The sequence below is a fragment of the Schistocerca nitens genome, chromosome 4, assembly GCF_023898315.1.
Source record: "Schistocerca nitens isolate TAMUIC-IGC-003100 chromosome 4, iqSchNite1.1, whole genome shotgun sequence".
In the NCBI taxonomy this organism is placed as follows: Eukaryota; Metazoa; Arthropoda; class Insecta; order Orthoptera; family Acrididae; genus Schistocerca; species Schistocerca nitens.
Window position 1 is genome coordinate 432940938 of NC_064617.1, and position 23116 is coordinate 432964053.

The 23116-nt window shown below is 41.7% G+C and overlaps 1 protein-coding gene across 1 annotated transcript in view; it reads left to right on the forward strand.

Moving 5' to 3' along the window:
* Positions 1-23116, forward strand: part of LOC126252357 (cytochrome P450 4C1-like) — a 112194-nt gene that overhangs the window by 66501 nt on the left and 22577 nt on the right. The window contains exon 4 of the mRNA XM_049953248.1: positions 7872-8072. Coding sequence (XP_049809205.1) covers positions 7872-8072 — 201 coding nt within the window. The remainder of the gene's footprint in view (positions 1-7871; positions 8073-23116) is intronic.

The following is a 23116-nucleotide window of genomic DNA, read 5'->3' on the forward strand; positions in this document are numbered from 1 at the left end:
CAACGTACAGTGATGTTATAGATATTGACAGACCAGCACAGTAAATGTCCAGAGATGGGCAGTGCTCCGATGTCATCTGTTGATTGATGTAGTGTTCTGCACAACACAGTTCATCCCATTCCAGCTCCATAAACCGCACTTTAACACTTCTCGATGCATTTTCAGTCTCTAACATAACACGCCAGTCACTGTCCACCGATGATTCTTTACCAACATTTAAGCAATCTGAACCACTAGCTGTTAAATTATAAGCTGAATTGAAAAGTTCTGATGCTTTATTCACCCGGCCATGATACCGAGTACGTCAGGTTTTGGTATGCAATGCGCTTTTATAGAAAAAATGAACGCTTGTAATAATAATATATGTGACCACTGCAGTGCAGTCATGTTACTGGAAGGAACTGGTAGCTTCTTATCCATCACATCAACAGTCCGTCCCTGCAGTAACACTGGAATGTTCTGGGACGATGCGCTTGTCAGAGACCAGTATTGACCCACACATTGTGGGGTGTAGGGTTCGCAGCAAAGATCTTGTGAGAGTTTGGGACTCGCTTGGCGTTCAAATAAATGAGTGGGATGGATAATATCAGATCGTCATCCTGCTCCAATATGCTGTTCGGGTGTGCTTCAGCATCCCGCAGTGTTGCTACTGCTGCTGGTCCTGACAGGCCAGAATTCGCTGCACGTCACAACGAACTGAACACCAGAGGCCGCTGAACTAAGATGAAGGAAAAGAAACAGTAGGAATCCACTGGCATTGACATGAAGCCGAACAAGGATAGGGAAATTTACAAAGAAGATGAGGACGAAGAATCGCTACATGCAACAACGACATGTAATGAGTGCTTACTTTTACGCTTCTTCTGTGATGCAGTGGCAGATGAGTATCTCATATGCTGCTGGCGATGCTTCACGGTTCTTCTTCTTCCAGAGACTAACAATCAGCTTATTAACTTCAGCAGTATTTCTGTATCGATTTCCAGTCAGGTATTTGCCTTCGAAGGAGTTCTCGCGTGTGCTAGCGTCCTGCAGGGGAAGGCTTGGGGGTTTCTCAGATACCAATATCAAAGCGTCTGGGGGATTAAAGCGACATCCGATCTGTGCACCACATCAGATGTCTGGCACATGGCATGGCCCGGTGGACAGCCAATCTCATGTACTTCGCGATGGAAAGATTTTTAACAGTGTAATTATGTGTAGTGAGTTGTATGATTGAAATTTTAAAAAACAGCAGTCGATTTAACTGATTATTTCCAATGTATTTTACAAGACGTGCATCTTTCCAAACAGCAGACAATGGTGAGCACAGGGATCCAACGCTTGAAAACTGAATTTTTTTTATAAATAAACAATGTATCCTCTGCTATGTAGTAGAATTTCCTGTCGTGAGATCCCAACTCTCGAGCACAGACCCGGGAGGGGAGGGACAGAGTTGGTGGTTTTCCCTGAGGGGGAGGGTTTAATTAGTTTATCGATTAAATTAATTAGTCAACCAAATTGATAGAGTGGGATGGGGCTATTCGAGTAACTTAGGCCTGAAAGTGCACTTGTATCAGCGAGGGGGAGTGGAGGGGGGAGATTTGGAGGTTCCCAGAGGGGTTGGCGGTGGAGGAGGAGGGGGACCAGGGGAAGGGTGTGATTAATCAGTTTGATATAAATTTGTTATAAAGTGGTGTACAACAATAGGTTAGGGACCTGTCAATCAAAAGAGAACCATAGGGAGAACATAGAATAGAACAATAGATTTGCGCCTGAATGTATGCTGACATAGAAACCCTCACAACAAATTGTGCTCATAGCTCCCTTATCCCACTACTTGCTGACTGCTGGTTGCTTTATGCTATAGCATGTAGCACAGTAGACTGGCAGCATTACTGCAGAGCCGGACTCCAAAACTGCACAGGGAACTGCCTATGTACAGCATGGCTAGCTACAGTGGTCTGCCTGAGACAAGTTCTGTGACTCTGCACATTTTTACTATTTATTTCTATTTTGAATAAAAGCGGTCTCAGTTGAAATAATTATAGTTTAATCATGCATTTTGCATTTTTAGAGCATCATTAGATATATCATAAACACAGAAGAAAGGAAAAAAAAAACAAGTAACCAGAGGTATGGTGCTGTCATCCAAAGCTCATAACAAAAATATATAAGAAGTGGTAGTATCTTTCTTTTTAAAACTACGTTTGACTACCTTTAAAGCTTGTGTCCTCCTTATGTGTTTTTACATACTTTCGTTTTTCGTAGGCTTTCATCTGCTACTCAAGCTCTAGAAGTGACTCTATATTTGCAGTTAGCTCTTGTACATTATTTTATTTGCTTAGATTCTCATAGTTTGAGCTGTCTACTTTTTAGTGTTATTATTAAGGCCCAGATTAACTGCCATTACGCACTATTTCTTATGCGACGTCCTGGTGCTTTACGAAAGTGTTCTGCTTCAAAAATTTTATGTGGCATGTCACATCAGGTCTATTTATTATTTTAATATATTCGTACTTAGAAAGTCTTATTTGGTACTCTAAATTTCTGTTGTATGTATTTAATTAAAAATTTTATTTCAAATTTACTCGTGCACACCTGTGTAGTTTCCGAAACTATGCTCTACGGAGTGATTAGTCTAATATTTGATATGCTACGTTTAAATGAAGCCACATGTTCACAGTTTCATAAGTGCGATCCTATCACTATACCGCCGTGCCGGCCAATATGTATGTATTGAAGGTAAGTTTTGCACTTTCATTTTGCCTCTGCTGTTGCACTTCTCCTTCATCTTTCAACGGTTTTTAATTACTTCGTATCTTTTTGTATAGCTATACGCCCTGTATAGTGCGATTTCGGAGTATTCTGGTATTGTACAGCATAACAGCAAACGTAAGATGTCTTTGCAGTATTTCGCACACACTCCTTTGATGTTTTTATTCGAGCTGTAGGTGATAGGACCAAAATTTTGGCTACTTATTTTTTCTTTCTTCTCTTTTTATGAAAAATCTGTTGATATCCTAAAAAGAGGAAACGCGTTATTGAATAGTTGTTGCTACTAACTTTGTTTTTCTTCAAAATAATGTTGATATGGTTGCTCTACCAGCCAGTCTGATGGAGTGGGAAAAGTTTTACACTTATTTTCGTTGTACAATATTATGATTACATGTCCCATTTGGTTTCAGTTGATGCCTACGTGCGAAAATAAATAAATAAATAACTTTAGTTTCACTTTCATTAACCCTAAGCATGTCAATACTAGAAACTAAAACTCACTGGAAACTTTTTTCAGCACGATAAACACTCCTTCAAGACACAGAGGAATTAAAGACTTTAGCTACCAGTGGCCATTGATTAGATTTGGAAAATTGGAAATGTGTGCCAGATGGAGATTGGAACCCAACTTTAATGCTTACTAGGCAGATATGGTAACCACTAAACCATTCGAACCCAGTGGTCACCACTATTGCACTGACTATCCAAGCATGCCTCCCATCAGATTCAAATTCTCAACTCACACCACATTTTACTGAAGCAGTGCCTTGCTCGTTAGCATCATTACTCATGGCCTCTCTCCGATTCCCATAAGAGTTAGAGCCTGGTGTGCATCTGCACTGGAGGAATGACTGGTTGAGTTCACCTTAATTATACATTATACATCTTTCGAAAATCTCCAAAAGAACAGACACCATTTTGATCCTGCACCCACTATCAATCAAGACACAAATGAATTAACGACATTTTCTACCAGTAGGCACTGATTTATATGAATGGGTCAAGTTGAAAATATGTGCCGGAATGGGATTGGAATTCGTGTCTTCTGCTTACTAGGGAGATGCGCTGACCACTATACCATCCACGTAGAGTGGTCACCACAATCACATTTATTACTATGGCACATCTCCCAGATGGCTTCGAATATGTCTGAAAACAAAACCACCACATACATATACTTTAGGCGAAGACAGCCAATTATGCTTTCAGTGTGGATGAAACCAAGCTCGAACTCTTATGGGACTTGGCGAGATGCCATACATAATTGCGCTAATACGCAGGATATTGTGTCAGTAGTGTATGGTATAGGTTGAGAACTTGGGTCTGATGGGAGGCATGCATGGGTAGTCCATGTGGTTGCGGTGACCACTGTGTCTGGATGATGTAGTAGTTAGCTCATCTGCCTTGTAAGCAGGAGGCTTGGGGTCAAATCTCATACTGGCACAAATTTTCAACATGCCCCACTGATGTAAATCAATGTCCACTGGCAGCTAATGTCTTTAATTCTTTTGTGTCTGGATTTATAGCGGCTGCAGAATGAAAATGGTATCAGTCCTTTTGGACATGTCTCAAAAAACAGACACTGTATATAATAATAATTGATTTGGAGCCTACTTTCAAGCTTAGTCTATTAAATGCTTCAATTGGTTGTTCACAATGTATCTGCACTAGAAGGAAACAGCCGAATTCCTTCCAAAAATTTTGTTGTAGGTCTGTTACTCACATATAATATATTTCTTCAGTTTCATAGTTGAAGGATGTGAAAAGTTCTCTAGGACTGCTCAGAATATTTTTGGTGATATGGGATCTTCTTGTTTGACTCTTTCCTTTGGGAGTTTTCTAGTTTTATGTAACAATAAAGCCTGATAGATTTGTATTTAATCTAAAATGTGTACCTCTACTTCTTAATCATGATTTGGATTCATAGCGCGATGCAGTGTAGCCTGTACCATTACCGATCAAGAGCTACTCTATTACATATCAGCATACGAATTTTGAGTAATCTCTGCAAAAAGACTTTGTAAAAGCGATGTAATAAAAAACACTTGATATGAAAAGTTCACATAATTAACTAGAAGTAAAATTCTGATCACTGGACTCAGTTTGTTACGTTATACTTATGGAATTATTATTAATTATGTATAATGGTAGTATCGTATGTATGAACAAATAGGTCATCAGTTCTATTAAATTAATATTTCACAGTGTAATTCAGTATTGCTAGTTTACAATAGAGAAATTCAAGAACGTTACATTGATTCTCATATTTCGATTCCAAAGTTAGCTACTTCACTCAGGAATGTGTCGTGAAGAATTATATTAATTTCACAGAACATAGCCCTATTAAAACACAGCAGAATTGGTTATTGCACTTGTTTCTTATGGATAACTCTTAAAGTAACGTATTTTAGGTTTCCTTGATAAGTAATATGAGACATTGTATATGTAACTGCACTACAGCAGCATCTCAAATGAACATCTAAGATGTATATTAAAATTTTATCAACCTCATGAATGGTTTTTCTTCTTTTCAGATCCTTAGCTATATTCTGAATTTCACTAGAGATAGAAGACCTGCATCAAGCAGCCAATATGTTTATGAGCCTGCTTTGTTCATGATATCTAGTACTTGTAGACATAACCATCTTATGTCATTTATCTGTACGTATTATGTGAAAAAAAGTGATTTTTTTTCAAGGAATGGATGTTAAACATTAACACTTACCAGCATTTAATACATAATTTTAATTTCTCAGGTGAGAGTACATTTACACAAATGGTAAGATAAGATACAGATTAAAGAAGAAATGATCTAAATGGAGAATCAACAATTTTATCCCAAATATGAATCAGTTTACTGTGAATAATAAACAGAAACAAACATTGTGATCATCTTGCTTTAGCTTTTTCTTTCAGGTGATCTTTTTACAGCTTCAACCACCTAAAATTTGCACACCAAATACTGAAGACTTTGGAAGTGCTATAGATGTGCGGTTTTCACAGAATTGATTAGTAATAAGGGTCTCGTATTGTTACCAACCAAAAGGTCGCAATAATGCTTAGAAAGTGTGTTTTCTGTGCAAAGAATCACTTTTTTAAATGGAACAGTACCTACTGACATTAACAAACTAAAGGTAGAATAAATTAGAATGTCAGTGGTGTTCAGGTTCAAATGGCTCTAAGCAGTATGGGACTTGACATCTGAGGTCATCAGTCCCCTAGACTTAGAACTACTTAAACGAATCTAACCTAAGGACATCACACGCATCCACATCCGAGGCTGGATTCGGACCTGCGAACGTAGCAGCAGCGTGATTCCGGAATGATGCGCCTAGGACCGCTCGGCCACAACGACCGGCTGGCGTTCAGGATTATAGTGCGAATCATTTACGAGATTCCATATTTTGAAAACTTCCCACATAGACATACAGCACAACTAAGGAACAACAAAAGTGCATACATTTGTTATGTGGGTTCCGACTAATAACAAGATAATTAATCATCACAGAATGTCTTCAAAATGACCGCCCGCAGCGGCAGTACACGCCTCCAGTCTTGTATGGAACTACTACTGCACACGAGTTAGCATTTCATCGGAGATGTTTGAGCGGGCTGCAGTAATATATCTTCGCATATTATCGGGCATAGTTAATATGTCTTTGTAGACAGCGTCTTTCAGTATTCCCCACAGTAAAAATTCTACATGTTTCATATCAGGAAAACCAGCGATCAATCCAACAATTCGTGCAGACATGTTGCATTACTTCGTGCACTACTTGCTGGTCAGCCATCATGTTGGTGCCACAGATTCTTCCTAGTCTGCAGAGGAACTTCTTCAAGCATCCGTGGTAGATTGTCTGTTAGGAGGTTGCGATACTCGTTCGCGTTCAGTGTTCTGTCTATGGAAAACGGGTATATGAACTGATGGTTCAAGACCCCACACCACAGATTTGCGCTCCACAGGCGCTGAAGTTCCACCTGACAAAACCAGCGGGTATTGTCAACAGACCAGTAGTGCGTCTTTCGGTGGTTTACCTGGTCACGACTGATAAATGTGACGTCATCACTAAACAAGATATATCTGGACTATCTGTTCTTAATGCCCATGTACAGAAGTTAACACGTATTCCGCAATCATTTACATGCAGCTCGTGATCGAGAAAGGTGTGACAGGAGTGGAACCTGTGTCTATGGAGAACGCGTAGGACTTTTGTCTGGCTCATTCGAATTCCTTTTGCGATTGTGAGGAAATAACATGTGGACAACAGCAACAGCAGCACGGACATAAATTCCCCCTGTTGTTTCATCACTTGTTTCCCTCTATTACTGTGTTTAGGTGTTATACTACCACTATAATTAGTTGAAGAGGCTGATGAATAATTAATTGTTGACGTGGTTGACTTCTATTGGCGTATCTTGCCGCATACACCGTACAAGAACGAACTGCATTCTTCCTACGCTCTCCATACACCATGAGCATGTCGGGTTTCTCTGTATTGGTAATTCCTAGCGTCCATTCTCCACTTACTGCTTCGACTGTTAAAAGCTAACTAACTAGCAAGTCGGAGTGCACTCAAGGAACACAACATAATTGTACCTAGCAACTACGCAGGTTGAGTAGCACAAAGAAGTGTCAATGTGGAAACTCTTCAAAATACGCCATCTCATAAACGACACGCACTATAATCCTGCAACAAATACCACTGACATTCTATTTTAGCGTATTTTTACTTTGTTAAAGTCAATAGGTATTATTCCATTATAAAAAGTGTGTGTTTGCACAAAAAGTACATTACCAGCTTCTGACTACAATACATTATGTGAAAAACACGAATCATTAACCCTTTCCATTTCCACAATATTTACGGTGTAAATTTTTGGTGAGTCACCTTGTATATCAGTTTGTATTATTATATTCTTCATTCTTCCTTTTCTGAGGTTTGCAATATTGAAATCATTTGATAATATTGAATTAAACCGTAACTAACATATTTAAGTGGCTGCCCTATCTATCTACATTAGCGTTATTTTGAATGTACTTTACAGTATCTGGTAGGATATACGGAGAGTTTTTAAACAGTTTTCTGGATACTGGTAGTGCTCCTCATTTTCTCCAGGCACGCTCCTTAGCCATTGCGGGCACTGAGACAGCAGCAACTACACTGGGGAACGCACTCGTCCTGCTGGCTCTGCACCCTGAGTGGCAGGAGGCTCTGCGGAAGGAGGTGGACTATGTCTTCAGGCGGGGAGGTGCCTATCTGAGGTCGAGCTCCGAGAACGATCTTTCCAAGTTCAGAATAATGGATGCCGTTCTTAAGGTGAGTGTTACTCCCATCACACTTGTATGTCAGCTATAAACTACGTGAGCATGCATACGATTAAAAGGAATAGCTTGTGAACATCTGAATGTATGATTGAATAATGTAAGTTCTTTATGTTGTTGGTTTTGTGCAATATTGTGCCAGCAATTCTACTTGATGGTAATTTCCAGGGTCGCTTGCAAGTAATATGTTTCTAAAGCGCGGCGGTCATGGCGCCATATAGCGATTTTGTTTACTGCTTTAGTAACTGCAACGACAAGGATGAACAATATACATTTTTTTTTCGTCGTTGGCAACCACAGCGGCAAAACTTCAGTATCCTACTATAACCAAACGTTAAATGTAATTTAATCTACCTTAATCGTCATCGATATTTCAACCTGGACAGTTCCGCTGATGCCGCAGTCAGCCAGGAACAATCGTTTCTCTCCATTGCCAGGATACACTCTAGTTACACCTGTCAACAGAGTTAGCAACGTGTGGCAAGGTATCCTGGCAGGCGTCTCTTTTTACGAACAATTTCAAGGACTTCCACAAATGCTCGATGTTCTGCGTGTGAACCGACGGATCTTCAGTAGACACGCATTCTACAAAATAGTTAAAAAAATAAATTCATGGTCAGTTCCTTCTCCATTCAAAGTGTTGCACGACTTCTAGCCGCCGGTAATGACTTTGATTCCAGGCAAGACAAAGTGCTTAATAAGAGGAATTGAAGTTAGTTTACTCCTATAATATACTTTCACTAGGAAACACTTTCCAAATTCCCTTTCTATACCTCCATAGTTGTTCTGTTTCGTTCTTCAAACATCGTCCTTTCTGTTATTTTCGAGAAGGAATGAGAGATTCAGAATGAGATTTTCACTCTGCAGCGGAGTGTGCGCTGATATGAAACTTCCTGGCAGATTAAAACTGTGTGCCCGACCGAGACTCGAACTCGGGACCTTTGCCTTTCGCGGGCAAGCGCTCCACCAACTGAGCTACCGAAGCACGACTCACGCCCGGTACTCACAGCTTTACTTCTGACAGTACCCCGTCTCCTACCTTCCAAACTTTACAGAAGCTCTCCTGCGAACCTTGCAGAACTAGCACTCCTGAAAGAAAGGATATTGCGGAGACATGGCTTAGCCACAGCCTGTGAGTTCGAGTCTCGGTCGGGCACACAGTTTTAATCTGCCAGGAAGTTTCAATGAGAGATTCATCTATTTCCACAGTGTTGTTTTCGCCATCTACAGGAGCACTATCATTAGCCAAAATTATATACCACATCTCACGGCAAAGCCATAACAGTCGCAAACAGTGTTAGTTGATAATCCAGTTTCTGAATCTGCGTTTTCCGGTGTATATTCCTTAACCCACTAAGAAAAAAAAATGTTACTCTACTGAATGGTTAATTTGCTTGAATCGAACCCTGTTTTTTTCCTTATCGTTGTTCTCTTGCGACAGTTGGCGCTATATAACTGGAATGGGAGGGCAACAGCGCTAGTTTTTGCATCCAGTTTGACACACTTCTCCCCCTCAGAATCGACGCAATTCCTCAGTCGACAGCAGACGATACCTCCAGCAGTACTGTAAATAATTTTTGACAGTGCACGGTCTTGGAATTAATTCACGCCTTGCAAGAGTATTACAAGTCGGCACGATATCGGCTACTGTCATCTCTACATGACAACTGAAATTACAAATTCAGTTGACAATGAGATTCTATCTGAAACAGTCTCAAAACTCTTGCAATTTTTTTTTGCAGACGCTACTGCAACACTACCAAGCGGTGGTATGCACGAACAAAATATATATCTGACGTAATGTTAATCGTGCTTTCGATGTATATCGCTTGCAAGTGATCTTGGACGTAACCCATATATTATGCTCCTGGGGATTAGGTACAGAGTGAAATGGAGACAGATAGGTATGGAACGATTTTCTTTAAAGATCTTTAAAGAAACGAAATAATATCGCTTTGCCATTTTAATTTAACAAATATGATCACTCAATTACCATAAAAAGTGTTACATTGGCCCAGCGCTTGGGGTCGACAAAGGTTATGTCTGCGAATCTGATACTAAGGTCACGCGACTCAAAAAAACAAAAAAAAAAAAAACTTCACAAAAAAAAATTCATTGTTTTTCCTGAGGACTGAAATTAGTAATTGCTTAATCTAAAATGAGATTTTCACTCTGCAGCGGAGTGTGCGCTGATATGATACTTCCTGGCAGATTAAAAATAGATTAAAAATTGTGTGCCGTACCGAGACTCGAACTCAGGACCTTTGCCTTTCGCGGGAAAGTGCTCTACCATCTGAGCTACCCAACTAGGATTTACGCCCCGTCCTCACAGTTTTACTTCTGCCAGTACCTCGTCTCCTACCTTCCAAACTTTACAGAAGCTCTCCTGCGAACCTTGCCCGTGAAAGGCAAAGGTCCCGAGTTCGAGTCTTGGCCCGGAACACAGTTTTAATCTGCCACGAAGCTTCAATTGCATAATATATGGCAGTTTACGCTTCGGGGATTCTATTAATTCATTGATTTAGACGCCGATCTGGTTACTACAAACCAATTAAATCAGGCAACAGTGTGCGTGTGATTTTGAAAGAGAGGATTTTATGTACGTGGTATAGAATTATAGGGCATCTGGAACAGGAGTAGTAATATCGGTCGTGAGATAAGTTGAACCATTTTTAGTCATTGGAAATTAGCATAAAGAACATGAAAAAATATTCGAAATGACCAGTAGATAACACTAAAAACACGAGTTATAGCATACCGTTCTTATCTGCAGCGGATTGTGGTGAATTTTCGCTGTTCAGATGCAGTTGATGGTATGTATGGGGCATCCGAGACAGTGCCTGATAAGTGTGATGAGTATCAGGCCGTCAGTATCGGAAGACCCTTTATACTGTCAGCAGAAGTGTATGGACAAAGCAGCGGAGATAGACTTTGGCAAGGGTACCACCTCAGAAAAAGTACTGGCTACTGGAGCACAATGAATCTCATAAGATTTCAACAGAACAGCACTCATTCTGTTTCTCAAGCGTTTTGCTCAAAGACTCCAACCAAACAGCACTGTCTTGCAAAGTGTAGTGTTGTCCTTGCTCTTCTTTTCCTATGGATTACTCTCATTGGTTGAAAAATGGTTCAAATGGCTCTGAGCACTATGGGACTTAACTTCTGAGGTCATCAGTCCCATAGAACTTAGAACTACTTAAACCTAACTAACCTAAGGACATCACAAACATCCATGCCCCAGGCAGGATCCGAACCTGCGACCGTAGCGGTCGCGTGGCTCCCGACTGTAGCGCCTAGAACCGCCCTGCAACTACGGCCGGTTCTCATTGGTTCGCCCACTGAGCATTCTCCAGGTAGTGAGATATGGCGTTACAAACTTGTAACTTGCACTACGTCTTCCTGGTGCCACTTTCATCATCTAAAAAACAAATTTCTTCTGACACATCTAATAATAGTAATTTCCTTGCGTGGCTACCATGTGGTTCTGGACATAGAAAAGTTCCTTCCACAATGGCCAGCTTCCCATCCACTCACTATCTTCCATTGGCGTCTTTGATGTTGTCAGAATTGCCGTAATCGTTCTCAGGAATAGGATTCAACCAACAATCGGGAAGTGGATTTTTCCCAGGAAGACTCTTCTTGAGTAATGGTGATCTTTCTTTCCCGTGAATATCCACTGTCTGCTAATTCTTACACAGTCTCTATACGAAAATTTGAATACTGTCACATGCAAACAGGACCATTTACATACGAACTCACCTCAGACGTACGTTTACTACTACATACAGAAATTTATGTCCCTGGAGCATGCAACTGCTACAAGCAGTACGTGACTCACGAATGGGAGACGTAATTTCCGCTACTACTGCTTTGCAGCCTTCCATTTTATTGAGACTAGTGACGCTTCATTAACCATTATGACCATAGATAGCCTTGTGTTTCAAAATGGATACTAAACACCATTATAGTCGAGTCAGGGACGTGAGGTACACCTTCATGATTCGAATATTGTAGAAGCTCCAGCTTCAGTCACAAATAACTCTTTTTCCAAATATATACAATCGTATTTCATAGCCAATTATTAAACGTTCATACACTCCTGGAAATTGAAATAAGAACACCGTGAATTCATTGTCCCAGGAAGGGGAAACTTTATTGACACATTCCTGGGGTCAGATACATCACATAATCACACTGACAGAACCACAGGCACATAGACACAGGCAACAGAGCATGCACAATGTCGGCACTAGTACAGTGTATATCCACCTTTCGCAGCAATGCAGGCTGCTATTCTCCCATGGAGACGATCGTAGAGATGCTGGATGTAGTCCTGTGGAACGGCTTGCCATGCCATTTCCACCTGGCGCCTCAGTTGGACCAGCGTTCGTGCCGGACGTGCAGACCGCGTGAGACGACGCTTCATCCAGTCCCAAACATGCTCAATGGGGGACAGATCCGGAGATCTTGCTGGCCAGGGTAGTTGACTTACACCTTCTAGAGCACGTTGGGTGGCACGGGATACATGCGGACGTGCATTGTCCTGTTGGAAGAGCAAGTTCCCTTGCCGGTCTAGGAATGGTAGAACGATGGGTTCGATGACGGTTTGGATGTACCGTGCACTATTCAGTGTCCCCTCGACGATCACCAGTGGTGTACGGCCAGTGTAGGAGATCGCTCCCCACACCATGATGCCGGGTGTTGGCCCTGTGTGCCTCGGTCGTATGCAGTCCTGATTGTGGCGCTCACCTGCACGGCGCCAAACACGCATACGACCATCATTGGCACCAAGGCAGAAGCGACTCTCATCGCTGAAGACGACACGTCTCCATTCGTCCCTCCATTCACGCCTGTCGCGACACCACTGGAGGCGGGCTGCACGATGTTGGGGCGTGAGCGGAAGACGGCCTAACGGTGTGCGGGACCGTAGCCCAGCTTCATGGAGACGGTTGCGAATGGTCCTCGCCGATACCCCAGGAGCAACAGTGTCCCTAATTTGCTGGGAAGTGGCGGTGCGGTCCCCTACGGCACTGCGTAGGATCCTACGGTCTTGGCGTGCATCCGTGCGTCGCTGCGGTCCGGTCCCAGGTCGACGGGCACGTGCACCTTCCGCCGACCACTGGCGACAACATCGATGTACTGTGGAGACCTCACGCCCCACGTGTTGAGCAATTCGGCGGTACGTCCACCCGGCCTCCCGCATGCCCACTATACGCCCTCGCTCAAAGTCCGTCAACTGCACATACGGTTCACGTCCACGCTGTCGCGGCATGCTACCAGTGTTAAAGACTGCGATGGAGCTCCGTATGCCACGGCAAACTGGCTGACACTGACGGCGGCGGTGCACAAATGCTGCGCAGCTAGCGCCATTCGACGGCGAACACCGCGGTTCCTGGTGTGTCCGCTGTGCCGTGCGTGTGGTCATTGCTTGTACAGCCCTCTCGCAGTGTCCGGAGCAAGTATGGTGGGTCTGACACACCGGTGTCAATGTGTTCTTTTTTCCATTTCCAGGAGTGTATTTTTAATTTCAGTGTCTTGCACATATTTTGCTGTGTCTGATCACATAAAGAGAGCGTTATATCAAACATGCATAAAACTATCTGATAGGAATCGATGACGATCTACACTTACGTCTACATGACTGCTCCAAACTTCATCTTGTGTTTTTCAGAGAACGCATAAAACCTCTTTCAGATTATTTTTCTGACAGTTTTTTTGCCGACGATGTACAAGTGTATCCAAGTAAGGGAAATTTGTAATTAAAACTACAGCGGTGTTTTTCACGATGAACAATCCAAGTAACTGTTGTGAATGTCCCACTAAGGTTTTTTTTAATCTTCTGACTGGTTTGATGCGGCCCACTAAAATTCCTCCTCTCCTATGCAAACCTTTTCATCTCAGAGTAGCACTTGCAACCTATACGCCTCAGTTATTTGCTGGATGTATTCCAATCTCCTTGTTCCTCTACAGTTTTTGCCCTTCACAGCATGGAAGTAATTCGGTGATGTCTTAGCAGATGTATCTCCTCCTTTTCAGTGTTTTCCACGTATTCATTTCCTTTCCGATTCTGCGTAAACCTCCTCATTCCTTACCTTTATGGGTCCACCTAATTTTCGCCATTCATCTATAGTACCACATCTCCAATGCTTCGATTCTCTTCTGTTCTGGTTTTCCGACAGTCCATGTTTCACTACCCAACAGCGCTGTATTCCAAATGTACATTCACAGAAATTTCTTCCTCAAATTAAGACCTAAGTTTGATACTTTAGACTTCTCTGGGTCAAGAATGTCTTTTTTGCCAGTGCTAGAATGCTTTTAATGTCCTCCTTGCTTCGCACGTCATTGGTTATTTTGCTGCCTAGGCAGTAGAATTCCTTAACTTAATCCACTTCATGACCGTCTATCCTGATGTTAAGTTCCTTGCTGTTATCATTTCTGCTACTACTCATTACTGTCGCCTTTCTTCGAGTTACTCACAATCCATATTCTATACTCATTAGACTTTCCTTTCCATTCCATTCAGTAAATCATGTAATTCTTCTTCATTTTCACTCAGGAGAGCAATGTCATCAGCGACTCATATCACTGATGTTCTTCTTCCTTGAATTTTAATTCCATTCCCAACTCTTTCTTCTACTTCCATCATTGCTTCTTCGATGTACAGACTGAACAGTAGGGGCGAAAGACTATATTGCTGTCTCACACTATTTTTATCCGAACACTCCGTCGTCCACTCTTATTATTCGCTCTTGCCTCTTTTACAGATAGTATATTACCCGTCTCTCCATGCAGCTTACCCCTATTTTTCTCAGAATTTCTAACATCTTCCACTATCTTACATTGTCGAACGCTTCTTCCAGATAGAAAAATCCTATGAACGTGTCTTGATTTTTCTTTAGTCTTGTTTCCATTATCAGCTGCAACGACAGAATCCCTCTTTGGTGCCTTTACTTTTCCTGAAGCCTAACAGCCATCTAACAAATCCTCGGTTTTCTTTTCCATTCTTCTATATATTATTCTTGTCAGCAACTTGGATGCTTGAGTTGTTAAGCTGACTGTGTGATAATTCTCGCACTTGTCAGCTCTTGCAGTCTTCGGAATTGTGTGGATGATCTTTTTCCGAAAGTCGGATGGTATGTCTTTACAATGAAATGAAAACCCTTAGCTGCTTACAGGCGTTGACATACGTCAACGGGGACAGATGAAAATGTGTGCCCCGACTGGGACTCGAACACAGGATCTCCTGCTTACATGGCAGACGCTCTATCCATTTGAGCCACCGAGGACACAGAGGATAGTGGGACTGCAGGGATTTATCTCTGGCACGCCTCCCACGAAACCCACGTTCTCAACTTATTGTCCCGCACTACATTCGTAGTGTCCCTCCCATTATACTCATTACTCGCGGCGCGTTGCCGATTCCCGTAAGAAGAAGATGGTCAAGTGGCCGGTGAGCCTTAACAATATATATACTAAGATGGTATGTAGTCAGATTCATACATTCTACACAACAACGTGTATAATTCCCCCAGTAACTTCAGAAATTCTGACGGAATGTTATCTATCCCTTCTGCCTTATTTGATCTTAAGTCCTCCGAAATTCTATTAAATTCTGATTCTAATACTGGATCCCCTGTCTCCTCTAAATCGACCCATGTTTCATCTTCTATCACATCAGACAAATCATCCCCCCTCATACAGGCCTCCAGTGTACTCTTCTCACCTGTCCACTCTCTTCTCTGCATTTAAGAGTGGAATTTCCGTTGCACTCTTAGTGTTACCAGCCTTGCTTTTAATTTCACTGAAGGTTATTTTGGCTATCCTATATGCTGAGTAAGTCCTTCCGACGATAATTTCTTTTCCGATTTCTTCACATTTTTCATGCAGGAATTTCGTCTTAGGTTCCCAGCAGTTCCTGTTTATTTCATTCCTCAGCGACTTGTATTTCTGTATTCCTGAATTTCCTTGGCTGTTTTTGTATTTCTTTCTTTCAACGATCAACTGAAATGTTGCTTCTGTTACCCGTGGTTTCTTCGCTGTTAGCTTCTTTGTACCTATGTTTTCTTTCCAATTTCTGTGACTGCCGTTTTTAGAGGTGTCCGTTCCTCTTCAAATGTAGTGCCTACTGAGCTATTCCTTTTTGCTTTATCTATAGCGTGTCTCGTCATTCCTTAGAACTTCCGTATCCAACATCTTTCCGTATTGATTCTGACTGACTAATCTCTTTAAACTTCAGCCTACCTTTCATCACTACTAGATTCTGATCTGAATCTATATCTGTTCCTGTCTATGCCTTACAATGCAGTTTCTGATTTCGGAATATCGGTCTGACCCTGTGTAATCCAACTGATATCTTTCCGTATCACCCGATCTTTTCCAAGTATACCGCCTGCTATTGTAATTCTTGAACCAGGTGAAATTTATTAGAGAACTCAATCACTCTTTCTCCTCTCTCATTCCTTGCCCCAAGCCCATGTTCTCCTTCCTCTACAACTGCACTCCGGTCCCCCATGACTTTTAGATTTTCATGCCCCTTACGTAATGTATTACCCTTTCAGTATCCTCATACACTTTTTCTGTCTCTTCATCTTCAATTTGCGACGTCGGCATGTACAACTGATCTATCGTTGTCGGTGTCAGTTTGCTGTCGATTCTGGTACGAACAACCGTATCGTTAAACTGTTCACAGTAAAATATTCTGGGCCCTACCTTCCCTTTCATAACGAATCCTACTCCCTTTATACCTTTTCTGCTGCTGTTGGTGCTAGCCTATACTAATCTGACCAGAAATCCTTCTCTTCATGCCATTTCACTTCACTGACCCTTACTGTATCTAGAGTGAGCCTTTGCAATTCCCTTTCCAGATTTTGTAGCTTCTCTATCACGTTGAAGGTTCTGATATTCCATGCCGCGACTCGTTGAACGTCATACTTTTGTTGGATGTTCAGTCTTTCTCTCATGGTCAACTGCACTTTTTCAGTGCCCTTAAATTTTCCCGTGTGTAGCCAGAATTCTTTTTTATCAATGCGGTTAACTTCTCACATTGTAGGCAGGAGTAAAAAAAGGATTATGACATTCGGACGACAAAGATGGTAATTACAATTTCAGGAAAAGGTCTCGCAGCAGCTAAAAGCGCCTTTATTTTAATAATTGTTCCACACTACATATACCTGTGATAGTGTCTCCTATATTTCATGACAATATAAAACAATTGCCTATCCTCTTAATTTTTCTGTGTGTTCCTTCAGTCCTTTTTGGTGAGGTTCCTATAAGGAATAGCAGTACTCCAAGTGTATCTGGGATTGTAAAACAGTTAAGATCCTTAGACGCCAGGAAGGCATCTGGCCCAGACGGTATCCCCGTAAGATTATGTGTTGTCTATGGTATAAATATAGCACCATTCTTATCCATCATATATCAGAGATCATTGGAACAGCGGAAGGTCAACGGGACCGGAAGAAGGTCATAGCAATCTATAAAAAGGGTAGAATATCGGATGCACATGGTTACCGGCTAATTTCACTGACATCGATTTGTTGTAGAATCATGGAACATATTTTGTGTCCAGACATAATGGCCTTTCTAGACTCTGAGAAGCTCATCTGCAGAAACCAGCTCGGTTTTAGGAAACAGCGGTCATGTGAAACACAGCTGGCCCTCCTTGTGCGTGATATACAACAGGCTCTAGATACCGGCTCCCAGGTTCATGCCATATTTCTCGACTATCGAATGGCGTTCGACTCAGTTCCGCACTGTCGCTTGCTACATAAAGTGCGCGCTTGCGGTCTATCCGATGACATATGCAGTTGGATAGAAAGTTTTCTAACAGACAAAGAGCAGTATGTCGTCCTGAATGGGGTGACTTCAACACAAACAAGCGTAACTTCAGATGTGCCCCAGCGCAGCGTAATAGGTCCGCTGCTTTTTACGATTTACATAAACGACCTGGTTGATGGTATTGACAGCGGCATTAGACTGTTTGCTGATGATGCTATAGCCTACAGGAAGGTTTATCACACGAAAGTTGTGAATAAAGCAATGAGGATTTGCAGAGGGTAAATGCGTGGTGTAATGACTGGCAGTTATCTCTGGATATTAGTAAGTGTAACCTACTGCCTATAACAAAGCGAAAATCACCATTAAAGTATGGGTACAAAATAAATGCCTAGTCTTTGGAAGCGGTAGCATCCGTCAAGTATCTGTGTGTGACTATTCGAAATGATCTCAAATGGAACGATCAGATTACATAGGTAACGCATAAGGCGAACTCTGGATTGCGGTTTATTGGTAGAATCCTGAAGCAATGCAGTCCTTCAACAAAGAAAATTACTTACAGCACGTTAGTTCGTCCAGGTTTACAGTATTGTTTGTCTGTATGGGACCCTTACCAGTCGGATCTGAATCAAGAGATTGAGAAGGTCCAGAGAAGAGCAGCAATATTCGTGACTGGTATATTTAGCCATCGCGAGGGCGTTACAAATCACTTAGAGAGTTTGAAGGGGGATACACTTGCAAATAGACGACACGCTAAACGGAAGGGGCTGCTCACTAAAATCCGATCTTCGCCGAGGATGAAGAGCATATATTATTACCAACAACTTTCTAATCGTGCAATGATCTCCTCATACTGAGGCGTTCAGACAGTCGTTTTTCCCTCGTGCGATCCGCGAGTGGAACAGGGGGGGGGGGGGGGGGTGAAAATATGACTTTGGCGAGAATTGTGCCCTCCGTTACACAACACTTGGTGGCTAGCGGAGTATATATGTAGATGTACAGGAGGACGGACAACTACAGTGTAGACAGTCTCTCTCGTAGATTTGTTGTTCCTTCTAAGTGTTCTACCTATAAAATTCTATCTCTGGTTCACTTTCCCTACAATGTTTTCTATGTAGCTGTTTGCTGTCAGTTTCTGCGAAATGTTATCTTCCTGACAGGAAATTCAAATCCAGATGCACACCAGTGATAATACTCCAATTTGAATAGAAGCACCTTGTGAGGAATGGTACTGAAAGCCTTCTGGAAATGTAGAACATTGAAACACCTCCAGACTCTTTGTCGATAACAAATAAATCATCATTTTTGTGAAACGAGAACGATATGTTTTTTATATGTATTGGTTTAGTGACCCTAGATCGTCTTCATCGAGGCATTTCATAATGGCTAGAACAAAATGTATTTCCAGAAACCTATTACAATTTCATATCAATGATGATGTTGTTGTGGTATTCAGTCCTGAGACTGGTTTGATGCAGCTCTCCATGCTACCCAATCCTGTACAAGCTTCTTCATCTCCCAGTACTTACTGTAACCTACATCCTTCTGAATCTGCTTAGTGTATTCATCTCTTCGTCTCCCTCTACGATTTTTACCCTCCACGCTGCCCTCCAATACTAAATTTGTGATCCTTTGATGCCTCAGAACATGTCCTACCAACCGGTCCCTTCTTCTTATCACGTTGTGCCACAAACTCCTCTTCTCCCCAATTCTATTCAATACCTCCTCATTAGTTTTGTGATCTACCCATCTAGTCTTCAGCATTCTTCTGTAGCACCACATTTCGAAAGCTTCTATTCTCTTCTTGTCCAAACTATTTATCGTCCATGTTTCACTTCCATACATGGCTACACTCCATACAAATACTTTCAGAATCGACTTCCTGACACTTAAATCTATACTAGGTGTTAACAAATTTCTCTTCTTCAGAAAGGCTTTCTTTGCCATTGCCAGTCTACATTTTATATCTTCTCTACTTTGATCATCATCAGTTATTTTGCTCCCCAAATAGCAAAACTCCTTTACTACTTTAAGTGTCTCATTTCCTAATGTAGTTCCCCCAGCATCACTTGAATTAATTCGACTACATTCCATTATCCCCGTTTTGCTTTTGTTGATGTTCATCTTATATCCTCCTTTCAACACACTGTCCATTCCGTACAACTGCTCTTCCAGATCCTTTGCTGTCTCTGACAGAATTACAATGTCATCGGCGAACCTCAAAGTTTTTATTTCCTCTCCATGGATTTTAATACCTACTCCGAATTTTTCTTTTGTTTCCTTTACTGCTTGCTCCATATACAGATTGAGTAACATCGGGGAGAAGCTACAACCCTGTCTCACTCCCTTCCCAACCGCTGCTTCCCTTTCATACCCGTCGACTCCTATACCTTCCATCTGGTTTCTGTACAAATTGTAAATAGCCTTTCGCTCCCTGTATTTTACCCCTGCCACCTTCAGAATTTGAAAGAGAATATTCCAGTCAACATTGTCAAAAGCTTTCTCTAAGTCATCAAATGGTAGAAACGTAGGTTTGCCTTTCCTTAATCTTTCTTCTAAGATAAGTCGTGAGGTCAGTATTGCCTCACGTGTTCCAATATTTCTACGGAATCCGTACTGATCTTCTCCGAAGTAGGCTTCTACCAGTTTTTCCATTCGTCTGTAAGGAATTCGTGTTAGTATTTTGCAGCTGTGACTTATTAAACTGATAGTTCGGTAATTGTCACATCTGTCAACACCTGCTTTCTTTGGGATTGGAATTGTTATATTCTTCTTGAAGTCTGAGTGTATTTCACCTGTCTCATACATCTTGCTCACCAGATGGTAGAATTTTGTCAGGAATGACTCTCCCAAGGCCTTCAGTAGTTCTAATGGAATGTTGTCTACTCCCGGGGCCTTGTTTCGACTCAGGTCTTTCAGTGCTCTGACAAACTCTTCACGCAGTATCGTACCTCACATTACATCTTCTTCTACATTCTCTTCCATTTCTATAATATTGTCCTCAAGTACATCGCCCTTGTATAGTAGACCTTCTATATACTCCTTCCAACTTTCTGCTTTCTCTTCTTTGCTTAGAACTGGGTTTCCATCTGAGCTCTTTATATTCATACAAGTGGTTATCTTTCCTCTAAAGGTCTCTTTAATTTTCCTGTAGGCAGTATCTATCTTACCCCTAGTGAGATAAGCCTCTACATCCTTACATTCGTCCTCTAGCTATTCCTGCTTAGCCATTTTGCACTTCCTGTCGATCTCATTTTTGAGACGTTTGTATTCCTATTTTTCTGCTTCACTTACTGGATTTTTGTATTTTCTCCTTTCATCAATTAAATTCAGTATCTCTTCTGTTACCCAAGGATTTCTACTAGCCCTCGTCTTTTTACCTACTTGATCCTCTGCTGCCTTCACTATTTCATTCCTCAAAGCTGCCCATTCTTCTTCCACTGTATTTCTTTCCCCCATTCCTGTCAATTGTTGCCTTATGCTCTCCCTGTAACTCTGCACAACCTCTGGTTTAGTCAGTTTATCCAGCTCCCATCTCTTTAAATTCCCACCTTTTTGCAGTTTCTTCAATTTTAATCTGCAGTTCATAACCAATAGGTTGTGGTCAGAGTCCACAACTGCCCCTAGTATCTCCTTGGTCCTTCCATGTATACAACCTTCTTTTATGATTCTTGAACTAAGTGTTAGCTATGATTAAGTTATGCTCTGTGCAAAATTCTACCAGACGGCTTCCTCTTTCATTTCTTACCCCCAATCCATATTCACCTACTATGTTTCCTTCTCTCCATTTTCCTACTCTCGAATTTCAGTCACCCGTGACTATTAAATTTTCGTCTCCCTTCACTACCTGAATAATTTTTTGTATCTTATCTATTTCATCAATTTCTTCATCATCTGCAGAGCTAGTTGCCATATAAACTACGGTAGGAGATGATGGATCTTGGCCACAATAATGCGTTCACTATGCTGTTTGTAGTTGCTTACCCGCATTCCTATATCCTGTTCGTTATTAAACCTACTCCTGCATTACCCCTGTTTGATTTTGTGTTTATAACCCTGTATTCACCTGACCAAAAGTCTTGTTCCTCCTGCCACCGAACTTCACTAATTCCCACTATATCTAACTTTAACCTATCCATTTACCTTTTTAAATTTTCTAACCTACATTTCCGATTAAGTGATCTGACATTCCACGCTCCGATCCGTAGAATGCCAGTTTTCTTTCTCCTGATAACGACGTCGTCTTGACTAGTCCCCGCCCGGATATCCGAATGGGGGACTATTTTACCCCCGGAATATTTTACCCAAGGGGACTCCATCATAATTTAACCATACAGCAAAGGTGCATGCCCTCGGGAAAAATTACGGCTTTAGTTTCCCCTTGCTTTCAGCCGTTCGCAGTACCAGCACAGCAAGGCCGTTTTGGTTAGTGTTACAAGGCCAAATCAGTAAATCATCTAGACTGTTGTCCCTGCAACTACTGAAAAGGCTGCTGCCCCTCTTCAGGAACCACACGTTTCTCTGGCCTCTCAACAGATACCCCTCCGTTGTGGTTTCACCTACGGTACGGCCATCTGTATCGCTGAGGCACGCAAGCTTCCCCACCAACGGCAAGGTCCATGGTTCATGGGGGGGAGGATATGGATCTCCAGTTTAGTGGATTATTTCTATTTCCTATCTCGTCTATTATGGTGAACCTTGCAACGTCTGAGCTTTTGGGTGTGGACCATTCAGCGAATGAACGATTCTATATAATTGCTGAACCTGGAGCTATTTTATCAGAATATTCTGACTGCTCCTCTCGCTAGTTCAAGGATATCTTACCAAATTGGTAGACGTGGCAGTTGCTCATAATTCTAATACTTAAATAGCTATTGCATCTTCCTTTTTCAAAGAATTACAGAATACGATTTTTAGTAACTATTCTTTTCTGGTTCTCTTATCAGCATCATTATCATTGCTATCCGGGAGGTAAGGTTAAGGTGTTGATTGCGGCTTACTATTGATATATCTCATATACGACAAGACTCTTGTTGGTTTTTCTGCCAGATATTAATTGCAGTATACTTAAACTGTCTTTGTGGCAACGCTACGGTCGCAGGTTCGAATCCTGTCTCGGGCATGGATGTGTGTGATGTCCTTAGGTTAGTTAGGTTTAAGTAGTTCTAAGTTCTAGGGGACTGATGACCTCAGATGTTAAGTCCCATAGTGCTCAGAGCCATTTTCTTTGTGGCAATGTAATGAAATGGTGTTTTGGGAGTAATG